The sequence below is a fragment of the Syngnathoides biaculeatus genome, chromosome 10, assembly GCF_019802595.1.
Source record: "Syngnathoides biaculeatus isolate LvHL_M chromosome 10, ASM1980259v1, whole genome shotgun sequence".
Classification (NCBI taxonomy): Eukaryota; Metazoa; Chordata; class Actinopteri; order Syngnathiformes; family Syngnathidae; genus Syngnathoides; species Syngnathoides biaculeatus.
In genome coordinates, this window is record NC_084649.1 from 10237527 (window position 1) to 10252308 (window position 14782).

Genomic DNA, 14782 nt, shown 5'->3' on the forward strand with positions numbered 1-14782 from the left:
TGAAAGAAATTCCAAAAACCTCATAAGAATCACAAGCACAGGAGTGAGGCTTGACCTCCGGCTTCACCCGCTGAGTACCTGATGGATTAAAAGAAATATAACACACCCATCCACTCATAACAAAAATATTCATGCAACGATCTGGAACTGGAAAGAACCAACAGTCGGAGGACCCCACTTAAGCTCATTTTCTGGCAGTCGGCCGAGTGAAATAAGCGAAGGCCTGTCAATCTTCCCTTTTGCGAATGTGATGCAGCCTGACACCGCTTTCAAACACTACTGGCTCTCCCAAGCCCAGATGTTCGAAAGGAAGATGTCTGGAGGGCACACAACAGCATTCCTCAGGTCAAATGTGAATGCGGTTAGCCTGCTGCCTGAGGCAGGGAAGCCCCTCTTGTGTCTCCTCTGTGATTGGAGTCAAAGGCTGGACTGTTCGCCTGAAGACAATCACTGAAGGAAGGAAATGAGAAAGCCTGAAGCAGACTGTGTATGGAGGAAGACATGCTCATTTGTCTAAATGCCCTGACCGATTAAAATAGAATGAAAGGGGCCACATCCAAGGGGTGCTTGCTCTCTCATAATGAAATGTGTGTAAACATCTGCACAGACGTGTGCTTCAACGCATGACAAATCCATTCTTTGCTTATAGCCACGCATGCCATCAGTGTTTGTGCAGAGTGGGTTGTTTCCCCTGGGTGATATTATGTCTGAGGGTGTGTTTGGGTGTGTGATAAAGCCGGGATAGACTGTGTGAATGTTGTGTATGTGTGTGAAGAAACTGAAAAGCCTCCAGGGGGATTTCCTCCAAAAGGGAAAGCTTTTCTCCACCCCCTCTCTCTAACAATCTTTCCTTCCCTCCCTCCTTCTCTCCTCCTCTCTCCCCAGTTCACCCCCAGCTTGCTCCAAACAACTCAGAGAAGCCAGAGAGACGTGAACAAGTAGACTTTCTTGACAACTTGTTTTTTGTTTTCCTTCCTCACGGTGCTTGCGTGGAAAACCTTATGAGGAAACAACCTGCTTTGCTTTTTGTCAGTTTTCCATCGGGACTGTCATGTGGACATACCTTAACAGATGACAGCCTCTCTGCTGGTGCACTAAACATGGCAAGACTCTCAGGCAGCGTCTCTGCAGAGGATTCTGATCAAAGTTGCTGCCGCGTAGAAGAGAAACTTCTGTGAAGATGGTAAATATACACCACGGTTTGAATCCCCATTGCTCCACTGACCTACTGGGAGAGAGCATGAGTGTCTCGATTGGGCATGGTTGCCTCTTTGTCTTTGTCAAGTGGGTTTACAAGTGAAGTCAGGTTTCTTTTCGGTTTTTGTGTGTCTAATTTCAACACATGAACACAAACGAGGCCCACCCAACGGCAGTACCCGCGCACCGGGCTACACAAAAGTGGGTGTCACTTGAAAGACCATAAAACTTTGTTGTTCTCCGCGCAGTTGGTGGGACTCGTTCCCATCAGCAGACTGCAGCGTCGAAAGCTGCTGGAGTGTGAGAACAGTGACAAAGAGAGCGACACAGGCAGTTGTTAAGCTTCCTCAAGTCCTTCACTTTTTAAAAGGCTTCAATTCATGCAGACGGGCCAAATTCTTCAGTGAGTGGAGGGAGTTTGGGGTGTATAAATGCCTTTGCAGCTTTGCAGTTCAACAGTTCATACCACAGAGGAGCAAACTCCTCCTATTAAAAACAACATGCAGTAAATTTGAATATGTGTTTATTTCTGTTTTGTTAAACAGATTCTCACACAATTATGGGATATCACTTGCAGTATACAAAACTGCAGGAGAACTTCAAAGTTGATCTAATTTCAAATGAATCCCAACAGACAATGAATTCCATGATGAAACTGTCGCCATGCTTTACTAACTATGCACACATTTTTATACTCTTAGATTTCATAAATAATGAAACAAATGAAAACTACCAAAAAGTAAAGTATTCTCACTTTTAGACCACACCAGAAAGAAACACAAGGAAGAGGGAGCAGGAAGGGATTTCCAGATGTTTTTTATAGAGCATTTTTGACATGTATTTCATATTTATAAAAGTTAGAGATCAATTAATTGTATTGTACTGAGCGTCCCAACCTCTTCCTATGACACAAGTAAAAAAAAAAAGAAGAGTTTATTGTTATGATCACCCTTTTCCTCTATCCCCTTTTGACATCACACGATTCTCACAGAGCCAAAAATACTAATGCGACATTAATCCAATGTACAAGATAAAGTCACTCCTTCCCATTAAGATTGTTAATGAATTTAGATTGTACTGTACAATACTATTTGGAAGAAATCGATAGCTAGTATTAATATCAAGACGGCAGTGCCATAATCCTCTTGCCTATAGCTAAAGTATATTTAGCTTTCCTAATATGAGAAGCATGCAGAGCCATAACATCTGTCCATGGAAGCTGCTTAAACTATAGCTCGAGAGATGTTATTTAATAAAGTGTTGCTTTGGTTGTCAATGGTTGTCACTGCACTTTGCATACTGTGGCACTGGTTTTACCAGCCAGGACTGTTTGTAGGGGCTGATGATTTATGCTGACCACCCCACATTTAAGACCCCACCACCCCCACCCTACCTCCCAGTGACCAAGACACTCTTTCCAAGGTAGAAAATGGAGTTTTTTGGTGTACCTTCTTCTCAAGGTGTTAAATGATTTGTACAGCAAACAGTAATTGCATTTTCAAAGTTAATGTCTGACCAAATGTAAACAAAATGAATACAAATAATGGAAATGTGAATGATTTTTCCCGCAGCTCTTTGCATTCTCTTTTCAAAACATTTGATCCAGACTGGCCAGTTTAATAGTGATTCGTGCAAAGTGGTGACAGTACGTGCAGTGATGGTCGTTCAAAAGCATAAATACAGTATACATTTAAAGGTTTGGCTAGGTTTTCATAGTTATTATTTGCCATACTAAGAGGATGATTATTTTCTAAAGAAAAGTGGCTATACATTAAAATGAGGCTCAAAGGGGTTTGTGTCCTGTCCAAGTTATGAATTAAAGTGAATTTTATTTTAATTGTATAAATAAATATAAAAACATTTTAAATATCTATTTTTCTGTCATTTTAACATTTTAAGTGTAGCACTTGTACACTTGATTGCGGTGGCGACAGTGTGAAATCACGTCCCATTCACTGACAGCGCAAATGTGTCGCTCAAAATTTCGCCAAATAACAAATACATTTGGCTTGACTTCTAACTCTACTAAAGCAATGGTCAGTGAATGAGACTTTTATTAAGCACACAAACTCCTTATGAAGTCCAGTATGTGTCCCTTCTTCATCTTTGTTTATTTCTGTGAGTGGCCGAGTGAAGGCCATCAGAAGCTCACTTCCTTGCCAATAACGTGTCATCACTTCTTCACTTAAAACGATCTGAGCTCCCCTCAGGAAGCAAAATTATACTTCCTGCCCATTTTGATTTTTGCCAAATTCCTAATGACACATGTATGAAAAACATCTGCTGAAACTTGAAAAATGTGCCTCACATAACTGAATGAGCCAATTCATTTTTCTTCATTTGTTCTAATAAGAAGAGAAAATACATTTCTGCGCTGTGGGAAGTCGTTTGACTGTGTTTATTGTCTTTGTTTCACAAAAGTGGGTCAAGTGGCGTGCAGTGTGTTTTCACAACAGAACCATTGCTGAGTGAATAGAAGATGTGTGTTGCAACTGGATTTCTATGAGTGAGCCCTTCCCCCAGTGGTTAAAGTTTGTTTTAAAACAAACAGTATAACAGTACATTGGCTCACCTTACCAATTGGTAATCCTTTGTTTCTGGTTCTTACAAAACTAGTTGAACAAGTAAATAGAGGATTTGGACTGCCCTCCCTTTCTGAACCCAATTCTTCATTTCATTTTTGGATGACGTTATTTATTTACTTGCATTTTCACTTCCAGTAGGTGCAGTGACAATGTAGTCCCTTAAGAGACTCGACACTTATTTACTGATGTGCCATTTTACTAAAGAATTAAACCACACTGTAGCGTACAGTACAGTACACGGTCTTGAATTGAGTTTGGTTATCTGAGCAAAAGTATTGCACTAAAACTGTTCAGCATGCGAAATGAATGTACAGATTTTTTGAGGGTGTGAGGGCTTACACCATTTAAAACTTTCTCTAGTCTAGGAACACGCAAAATGTGAACACACTCCTTTGAAAAACACATGCTGCACTTGAAAATTCCTTGCGTCATATATGATTTCATGAGGTTTTCTTTTGCATCTTCCACAATGTGGCCCTTGTAACTTAACTTTCAAACAAAAGTGTGTAGCAAGTTGATAGTAAAATTGGCTTGTAATGAAGAGAAAGTGAAAGTGCCTCTGTTAATGTTGTGACAGAATCTGACCTCTGACTTTCTGCTGTTATATATATTTTTTTTGTGCAGTCTGAATATCTTCATTATTTACTATGCACATACCCTGGCTTAACTATTTGAACTTATGATGATGTATTTGTCAGTTTTGTGAGTGTACATTTATGACAGTGGCTTAGTAGTAGATTAGACTTCATAGGAGTGGCGGGCCCAAGGAAAAATTTTCAATGTTGCTTGACTAAATAAATTGCACCAATATAGTTTTTATGGTTTGATGTGCGGTGACACGGCGGATCAATTGGTTAGAATGTTGTCCTCACAGTTCTGAGGACCGGGATTCAAATCCCAGCACCTGTCTGTATGGAGTTTGCATGTTCTCCCCATGCCGACGTGGGTTTTCTCCGGGCACTCCAGTTTCCTCCTAAATCACAAAAAACATGCATTAATTTTCTACTCTAAAATGCCCTTAGGTGTGATTGTGAGTGCGGTTGTTGTCTGTCTCTTTGTGCCCTGCGATTGGATGACATCCGATTCAGGGTGTACCCCAGCTCCTGCCCAGTGATAGCTGGGATAGGCTCCAGTACTCTTGTGACGCTCGTGAGGATAAGCGGCTCAGAAAATGGATGGATGGTATGCTTCCCATCTCAGTTTTTACTTAACTCAAGAATAACGAGCAGGTGTGTTGTGATTTTCCATATTTGTAGAGTACAGGCAAACATGTTTGCTTGTTCTACAGAATGGTGAAATGCAAAATGCATTGTGTGTATGATTCAGCATTGTTGTCAAAAATGTGCTAAATACTTAGTACTTACAAAGCCATGCTAAATTTGTGAATTGAAATCTTAACTCATTAATGTGGAAGCATGCATTTGTGCAACCTCCCCTTGTTAGAAACGGCACATTACAAGGAGAAAATAAAAAAAACAAATAATCTCAACCATAGCTTGAAAAAGAAACAAATTTGCTTAATTTTTGGCATCCGCTGGAACAGAAGCAATGGAGGCACTTCATCCTGGATGGGCTTTTTTTAAAAGGGCTTAAGATGTCACCTCTGAATAGAATGCCTTTCTCCTTATGTTAACAAAAATGGATCACACACAAAGACAAGAGAGACTCCCCCTTCCACTCAGCGAAGGAAAGAGTGGAAGAGGCAGAGCAACATGTAGGGCCCAGTTAGATGTTTACATGGTTATATGGGCTGGGCTAAAACAACAAGATTGATAATATAGGATGATTACTGCTCTCTTTCTATGGAAAATGCATAAAAAACGGCGTTGGTTGTTTACAGAGCATCACAAAAAGATTGCAGCCTGAGATTGCATTTCAAAACATACATAAAAGTTGAGGTTTTGAAAAAATGACTGCACAAATGGAGTCAGGACATGCATTGGAAGAGTTCAAAATAAGGTACATTACACAAATCCTGTATGTATACCATATTTACCTCATATTTGTGTTATTTTGGGTGGATATGTGTATGTGTTCATCCCATTCTGCATATTTTGATGGGTATCCATCTGTCTTAATGTTGTATTCACACTGGAACATATTCAATTCATATTTGATTTTTGTCCACTTTTGACTGATTCTGAATTTTGGATATTTGATTGCTTGCAGGTTTACTCCTTTTAGGGACTTAAACCAAATGAGCCCCTTTTGGAAGTGGCTATCCTACACCACTGATTCTAAACTTGTGGGTCGGGATCCAAAAGTGGGTCATGGAGCAATTTTAGCTGTGTCACTGACCAATAGTAAAAAAAAAAAAAAAAATACATGGGGTACTCAGTGTCCGATGTTATCAATATGGGTTTTTTTTTGATTGCGTAACAATACTTTTTCACATGGTACAAGCAGGTATGCTCCATTAATGCCGTATTGTGTTCTGTATTTCATGTGATAGTATTACAGTGTATTTTTATAGCTACCCTCACACAGAAAAATGCCATTTGTGTTCTTATAGCAACACAGACTGCAAGAACTGTGATGATTACTTTGGTCTTCAACCTTTATCTCCTTAAAAGAATACAAAGGGGATTATGTTGCACTTTCCTTAAAAGGACGCAGTGCCAATATAAAGTGCTAGTATTTGTGGATGCAGTTGTCATGTTAATCCTATATTTCGTAATATGGTGCTCTGAAAGGCACTTTGAACACATAGACGTGGAGTTAAGTTTAAAATGTGATTTATGTTTTCAAAGGCTATAGTTTTTGCATGATCAGGATTTTTGGGGCTCTTAAGCCATGGTAACAGCCTTGACCCGACACTAATTTCTTTAGATAGCGTTAGCATCTTTTTTTGACATCATGTAGGTGCCTGTCTATTGAGCAAACGCACTGGTCTCACATCCAATCAGCACTTTGTTGCCATACTTTCTGTTGTCAAGGCTGACTTGTTGTTGTTTTCATATATGGCCCTTGGATGTTTTGACTTGTCCATACATGCATGAGACAACACGGCGCTTGTGTTGCTAACTGATGTTGGCCTTGAGGTCACTCTCTTTCAAGATATTTTGGGAGGGACATGATGACATCTGCAAATGTGTTGTCAGTCATCAGAGTTTGTGTCTATTTAGTTAATCTCTACAATCACAGTTTAGTTTTAGTTACTAAAGGGCTAATGGCAGAGAGAGACTGCTGTACAATTCTCGACTGCTTGTTTATACTTGTGCTCAAATCTGCTTATTTGACACAAAACCAGAGGCAACATGGAGAGACAAAGGCTGCAATAGCCATAATGGGGGCCTTAAATGGTAGGCAAGACAAAGAGAGCAGGAACCTGTAAGGAAATAATTGCCCACACCAGCATGTCAAATCAGTATACACAATGAGCTTTGCTGCACACCGAATCTCTTTTTTGAGCTAAATCACATGCAATGTGGGCAATAGTGGGCAGAGAGGTGGTGGGTGTGGAATTTGACCATCAGCTCACCAAACTTTGCATTTGGTGCAAGGGAGATAAAGCCTGGGATAGAAGTCCGATGGAATGTTTGTGGGAGTGAAACTGTGAGAAGTTGCCAGTGTTTTGTTCCTCAACCAAGAAGAAAGTAAAGGCCTCAGAAGATGGACAAGGCCTTTTGAAGGCGATTTAGAGAACTGTGTGACTTGTAACTGGTGAGATTAATTAAGATGGAAAACAATGATTGTGATTTAAGATAACATACGACATGATAACCGCGGCATGGTTGTACAGCTGTATAGTGTTGGCCTCACAGTTCTGAGGTCCAGGGTTCGTTCCCAGCCCCGCCTGTGTGAAGTTTGCATGTCCCCCCCATACTAGCGTGGGTTTTCTCCAGACATTCCGGTTTCCTCCCACATCCCAAAAACATTCAACATTAATTGGACACTCTAAATTGCCCCGAGGTGTGACTGTGACTGCGGCTGTTTGTCTCAATGTGCCCTGCGATTGGCTGGCAACCAGTTGAGGGTGTTTCCGCCTCCTGCCCGTTGACAGCTGGGATAGGCTCCAACACTTCCCGAAACTCTCGTGAGGATAAGCGGCACAGAAAATAGATGGATGGACGACATGATAACATTTATTTGTGACAAAATGGGAAAATGTGTGTTGTGTCAGCAACAATAGTTGATACAGGAAATAAATATAGAAATTACTTTCAAGGAGGACACACATACCAATACCATTCTGATGATTGTGATGATGTGATCTATTACGACAGGGTGTATACATGATGGGCACTACATTTAATTGAAAGAACTGAGGGACATGCGCACTTTATTGTGAGCGTCATTGCATTTTTCAAGATGGCGGTCCGGTGTCTCTTGAGCTATAGCCGTGCCGTTTGTAAATAATAACGGCACTGCGCATTTTATTTACGTTGATCCAAAGCATGCTCAGATAGAGCTTTATTCGAAATGACGTCATAGATGGCTCAAATTTACTTCTGATCAGCTTGGCAAAAAGAAGATTCCAACCTTGTGAAACTGGATGATATGTCATTTGGATTGAGCCTGATTGTTCTGATTGAGGTGGTTTTTTTTAAATATTTTATTTATTTATTTATTTTGGAATCATTTTTATTCAGTTTGGGGTTCTGAACCGATTATCATCAGGCTGTTGCTGGTATACATATAATCAATATGCATATCAAACAGGTTCTGGGCCAAGTATTTTTGTGACTCTAAAAGAGATTTCATGTATGGGCCCAAATTGTGGTGGGCAAAAACAAATAAATAAAAAAGTATTTAACACATTGCCATTTATCCCACTAAATATATTTCCAAAGGTACTATTGCCATGAACAATTAATGTACAATTCCACTCAAACATCCTGCTACTTTTGTGCCTCAAATTGTTGTCACACCCTGCTGGGCCTATCGGTATTAGTATTGTATTCGATAGACTATTGCACAACTCGTCACTTTAAACTGCATACACTCCTTAAAGTCTTGATACACTCCTTGAAGTCTTGACACCCTTTCCACAATTGTCCTTTTAGTAAACGATCACTCAGATGAGCATTAACTGCTTTACAGTGAAGAAAATAAGTATTTGAACACCCTGCTATATTGCATGTTCTCTCACTTACACATCATGGAGGGGTCTGAAATTTTCATCATAGGGTTAGGTCCACTGTGAGAGAGATCATTTAAAAAGAAAAATCCCAAAATCACAATGTATGATTTTTTTAACGATTTATTTGTGTGATACAGCTGCAAATAAGTATTTGAACACCTGTCCATCAGCTAGAATTCTGACCTTCAAAGACCCGTTAGTCCACCTTTAAAAGTCCACCTCCACTCCATGTATTATCCTGAATGAGACACATCTGTGTGAGGTTGTTAGCTGCATAAAGACACCTGTCCACTCCATACAATCAGTAAGACTTAAACTTGTAACATGGTCAAGACCAAAGAGCTGTCCAAAGACATCAGAGACAAAATTGTAGAACTCCACACGGCTGGAAAGGGCTACGGAGAAATTGCCAAGCAGCTTGATAAAAAAAAAGGTCCACTGTTGGAGGAATCATTAGAAAATGGAATAAGCTGAACATGACAGTCATTCTCAATCAGAGTGGAGCCCCATGCGAGATATCACCTCGTGGGGTCTCAATGATCCTTAGAAAGGTGAGGAATCAGCCCAAGACAACACAACAGAACTTGGTCAATGACCTGAAAAGAGCTGGGACCACTGTTTCCAAGGTGACCGTTGGTAATACACTAAGACGTCATGGTTTGAAATCATGCAGGGAATGGAAGGATCCCCTTCTTAAACCAGCACATGTCAAGGCAAGTCTTAAGTTTGCCAATGACCATTTGAATGATACAGAGTAGACATGGGAGAAGGTTTTGTGGTCAGATGAGACCAAAATGGAACTTTTTTGGTCATAATTCCACTAACCGTGTTTGGAGGAAGACGAATGATGAGTTCCATCCCAAGAACACCATCCCTACTGTGAATCATGGGGGTGGTAGCCTCATGCTTTGGCGATGTTTTTGTGCACATGGGACAGGACGACTGCACTCTATTAAGGAGAAGATGACCGCGGCCGTGTATTGTGAGATTTTGGGGAACAACCTCTTTCCCTCAGTCAGAGCATTGAAGATGCGTCGTGCCTGGGTCTTTCAACATGACAATGACCCGAAACACACACCCAGGAAAACCAAGGAGTGGCTCCATAGGAAGCATATCAAGGTTCGGGCGTGGCCTAGCCAATCTCCAGACCTAAACCAAATAGAAAATCTTTGTAGGGAGCTGAAATTCCGTGTTTCTCAGTGACAGCCCAGAAACCTGTGTGATCTAGAAAAGATCTGTGTGTAGGAGTGGGCCAAAATCCCTCCTGCAGTGTGTGCAAACCTGGTGAACAACTACAGGAAACATTTGACCTCTGTAATTGCAAATAAAGGCAAGTGTCCCAAATATTAACATTGGTTTACTCAGGTATTCAAATACTTATTTGCAGCTGTATCACACAAATAAATCATTTAAAAAAAAAAGCATACATTGTGATTTCTGGATTTTTCTTTTTAGATTATCTCTCTCACAGTGGACATGCACCTACAATGAAAATGTCAGACCCCTCCATGATTTCTAAGTGGGATAACTTGCAATATAGCAGGGTGCTCAATTACTTATTTTCTTCACTGTAAATGCTACTGTCATCATCCTGCCGCTCCAGCCCCGGCTGTGTGGGTGCCTGCGCGGTTGGGCTGATTGGGAGGCGCACACCTGCACCTCATGTGGGCTGATTATCCTGTGTATTTATATGACCCAGATGACGACTGGTCCCGGGCCAGTTCGTTGAGCTTCATGTCAGTTCGAGTACTCCCGTATCCATGATCGACAACCCATGTGTACCGACCTTTGCCTGTTCTCCGACCAACCCTGTAAGCCTGACTCCTTTGACACTTCTGCCTGCTTTAATCGTTCTCCTGTGTACTGAATCCTGCCTGCCCGCTCACCTGCTCTCTTCGCCCGACGTCCGAACTACCGCTGCTGCACCGGACTGCCTGCTCGATCCCCGACCACGGAATAATAAACGTTTCTCCCCGAACTACCTTGCATCGTCCGAGTCCTGCATTTGGGTCCTACTCCCGTTCCGATGGGTCGTGACATCTACAAAGTTCAGAATCCTGCATCCTTACAATAGAAGCACCCCGACTGTTCTGAATCATAACTTCTTTTTTTGGCTATAGCATTTGTCCATATGGGACTGCGTGTGTGTCTCCACCAGGATGGTGGTGCGCCAGTTAGTGACCTCTGGTTTAAATTATCTGATGGTATTGTGCTCTATATTAAAAAGAAAAAAAGTTTAAATCTTACGTTTCCCGCTTATAAAAACTCATATGAAATCTGAGGCAGCTAGTAATCACTTAATACTTGGCTGTAATTGGCCAAATGTTTTGGAAGGGAGTCATTCACAAAAACTACTCAGTTTGCAAAGCAAAAAGGGAAGAGTTGTCATACTTGATAATGCTGAAAATGTTGAGGAAATGGTGACCGATACGCTGAAGCCACCCACCCTCAAAAAATATACATAATTATGCCACTAGACATAACATGCTTACATAAGTCATACATTTACAGTATATAGTTCATACATGTGTATACTGTAGGTCTGTTGTGTGAAGAAGCATGCAATACCTATGCCGCCCAGAACATCTTGTATCATAGACATCATAAAGTTGTGGCGGTGTGATTATTACTGGAGCCATAGCGTGTGCAAATGTTATTAGTGTTTAAGTGCTCTATTAAATAAAGTTGAGTATATAATCTTGATTATGTCGGTTAACAAAAAAAAAAAAAAAAAACAAACAAACACAACTACAAAGCCCCACTAACTGGAAACCAGAACAAAATGTGTTTAGTTATGTATTGATTGGATTGAATTGGCAGTTAGTATCATGTTGCATATTCCCTATTTTGTCATTGTGATGATCTGGTTTTTAACATTCATCTATTTTCCAAGCCACTTATCCTCACAAGGGTCACGGGTGTAATTATTGTGGAACACACTTAACTAGAAATGTTAAGTTCTGGTCCTTTATTGAGGATGTGAAACAAAATAAGGCAACTCCCTTGGCCGCCTGGACCGTGAGACCTGGTTCTAGCAAAATCTCCACTGATGCTCTCTTACTCATGTGAATATCACTAACCCGACCACACACAGAGGTCCACTCGGGCTAAAACCTGTCAGGTTTTAAATGCCTTTGAAGAACAAGCCAAGCCAAATCAAAACTTTTTTTGTACACTTCTGTATTGAAGATGAACGAGCTCAATAGAACAGAGGCACTTTCTAAAATGTTGTGGTAACAATTTGTCAAATGTGTACTACAGTAGAGAATAGCATGCTTTTGAAGCATGCTTGAATCATTGCTGATACATTACATTAATTTACAACAGTAAGACAAGACATGGCAAAAGAAACCTTGAAGCAATTGAATTCTATAATGGGAAATGAAATTTTTTAAGGCAGTTGCCAGTGATAATTTTTAATAGCTGTAACATCAGGCTCACATACATACAGTACAGTCAAAAACATCTGTGATGCATTACCGCTCATGAGCCAGACTCGGGAGGTATGTTGCTCTCCTTTAGATAATCTATTGTTACAGATGTGCACACAAAGAAGGAAACATTCTTTTCTACTTAGCACTCGCACTGTCCACAAGCTATACAAAACCCTGTGAGATCAAACATTTTTAATATGAGAAATGCACAGCATATTTAAGCAAAACTTAATATTTTACACTATGATCTCAGTTCCCAGTGTGCCACGAATGTTCAACATGTCACACCAGCATCAGTCCCAGCCTAACCAGTGTGAGGTCTTTGAAGGCGCAGCAGTGTGTTTACTCTGGGTCAGGACCTGGTCTTGGTGTGGCCGTCATTCTAAACGAGGAAGGGACTGAAAAGAGGCTTTGTGGGCCTGAGAGATTAACACAGCAGGGCACTATGAACTGATCGTATGAATAGCAGACATGTACCTAAGACCTTCCCAGATCCTGACGATGTGCCATTCATGAATTTGAACCCAGACATCGATTGTTATTTTCATGCTCACATCAGATTTGAATAAAGGTAATTACTGCATTTTCTGTGGTCTTGTCTGTTTAGATTTAAAAACTCGGGAAATGTGAACCACAGTATCCAGTACATCTTTATCCATCCTTTTTCTCTCGCACGTTTTCTCATTAGGGTCATGCGTGACCTGGAACCTATCCTAGCTGGCTGAGCAAGAGGCAGAGTAAACCCTATACAACTACTCATATGCATATTTACATGCACACTCCAAACCTATGTGGGGATTTTGAACCCAGAACATCTCAAATGTGAGACATATTTGCTTCCTTCTTTCCTTACCTTTCTTTATGTTGATTACACAATTAAAATTATGTCAGCTGTGAAAATGGCGTATTGGACGATCTTGATGGAGGTTTCCTACAGACAATCATGATATGTAGATGATGAACTCTGATGATTTTAAACTAAACTTTGACTTTGTGGCATTGCATGGTGCCCTCATCTTATTTTAATTCTAGTGAATCAGAATCAGAATCAGCTCCAATGGCCAAGTGTGTAAAAGCATACAAGGAATTTTTCGCCGGCAGTCAACGCTGCCCTGGTACGACATGCAGAACATAGCAAGAAGAACAGGAACAAGAGACATCTGACATTCTGTTTATAGGAACTATTCCTTATAACATGTGCAAAATCTATACATATAAGTCTGTTAACAATGTCAATTGTGGAAAGGGAGCCTTTTAAAGTGAGGAATCGTGCGGTCAACAAAATATAAAAAAATAAATAATTTGCGAAACTCGCGCCAAAATTATCCATTTGGATCTGGATAATTTTGGCGCGAGATTCGTAAATCTGATAAAAATGCCTATGTCTCGTTTTGAAAACAAACTCTTCATATATATATATATATATATATATATATATATATATATATAGAGAGAGAGAGAGAGAGAGAGAGATAGTATTCCCGGCGCTTGCGTGCATTTTCTCTTTATTGTCTGACATACTCCTGGATTCCAGAAATATGCATGATGTTTGGTTCATTGATAACTTTAAATTGTCTATAGTTGTGAGTTTGTGTGTCAATGGAAGTCGAAATATGATATCAACAAATTTTGCTAATTACTTGCAAGCTATTACAGATTAATTTGACAGTCAATATTATGTAGCAATCATTGTAGGCAAATTATTAATGTCTACAATGTGTTCTGCAGGACTTCCAAAGATGTCCAGCTGGTTCTCGGACTTTTTCAAAGACCCTGAAATCAAACCAGAAACAAGCCACAAATATGCTGATTTAATATTCTCCAGCTCTAGTTACAAAATGTGATTTATTTCTTTTTTATTTTGTATTTACTTGGAACTGGCTTACTTGGATGAGATTGCTCCATTTTTTTCATTTGTTTTTGTCTTGTTTTGCAGTTCACAAATTTTAATTTTGGGTTCCCATTTGGTTATTATTTATTTACTCTCCATCTCATGTTAACTGTTCAGGGTTCACTTTGAACTGCAGTTTATCTCACCTGACTGCAGGTAAAAGGTACATTACAACTTGGACCAGTCAATTCCAAGGCACATACAGAAAGCGACAACCTTTCACACTTGTATTTACACCAGCACTGAGAGAGAACTGATGGCTAGATGGAAGTCAAACAAATGAGAACCAGAGCCCCATTTGTGACCTTTTTCTTAAAATAGAGACAGTTACTGAGCTCAATCATTTGTTGTTGTTGTCCAGAACCCAGAATCTCTGGACTCGTCCATTCAGAGTGCCCTCTCAGCCCTCTACCCTCCTTTTGAAGCCACAGCACCCATCATCCTCAGCCAGCTCTTTCGCACCATTGAGGAACGTTACCATGGCGATGCCTTGCAGTGCCTACTGGATTTCCTCATCCCTTCCAAACACCTGCTGGAAAGTGTACAGCAAGCTGCATGTGTAAGTAATCTCCATACCTTCCAACCATGTCCC

The 14782-nt window shown here is 40.4% G+C and overlaps 1 protein-coding gene across 3 annotated transcripts in view; it reads left to right on the forward strand.

Annotated features, from left to right (window-relative positions):
* The first annotated feature begins 899 nt into the window (after positions 1 to 899).
* Positions 900 to 14782, forward strand: part of quo (quattro) — a 31826-nt gene continuing 17943 nt past the window's right edge. For all 3 annotated transcript variants that reach the window (XR_009796912.1, XR_009796913.1, XM_061833295.1), the window contains exons 1-2: positions 900 to 1183; positions 14552 to 14749. Coding sequence is in view for 1 of the 3 variants with exons in the window: in XM_061833295.1 (XP_061689279.1) it covers positions 1181 to 1183; positions 14552 to 14749 (201 nt within the window). In the remaining 2 variants the exon portion in view is untranslated. The remainder of the gene's footprint in view (positions 1184 to 14551; positions 14750 to 14782) is intronic.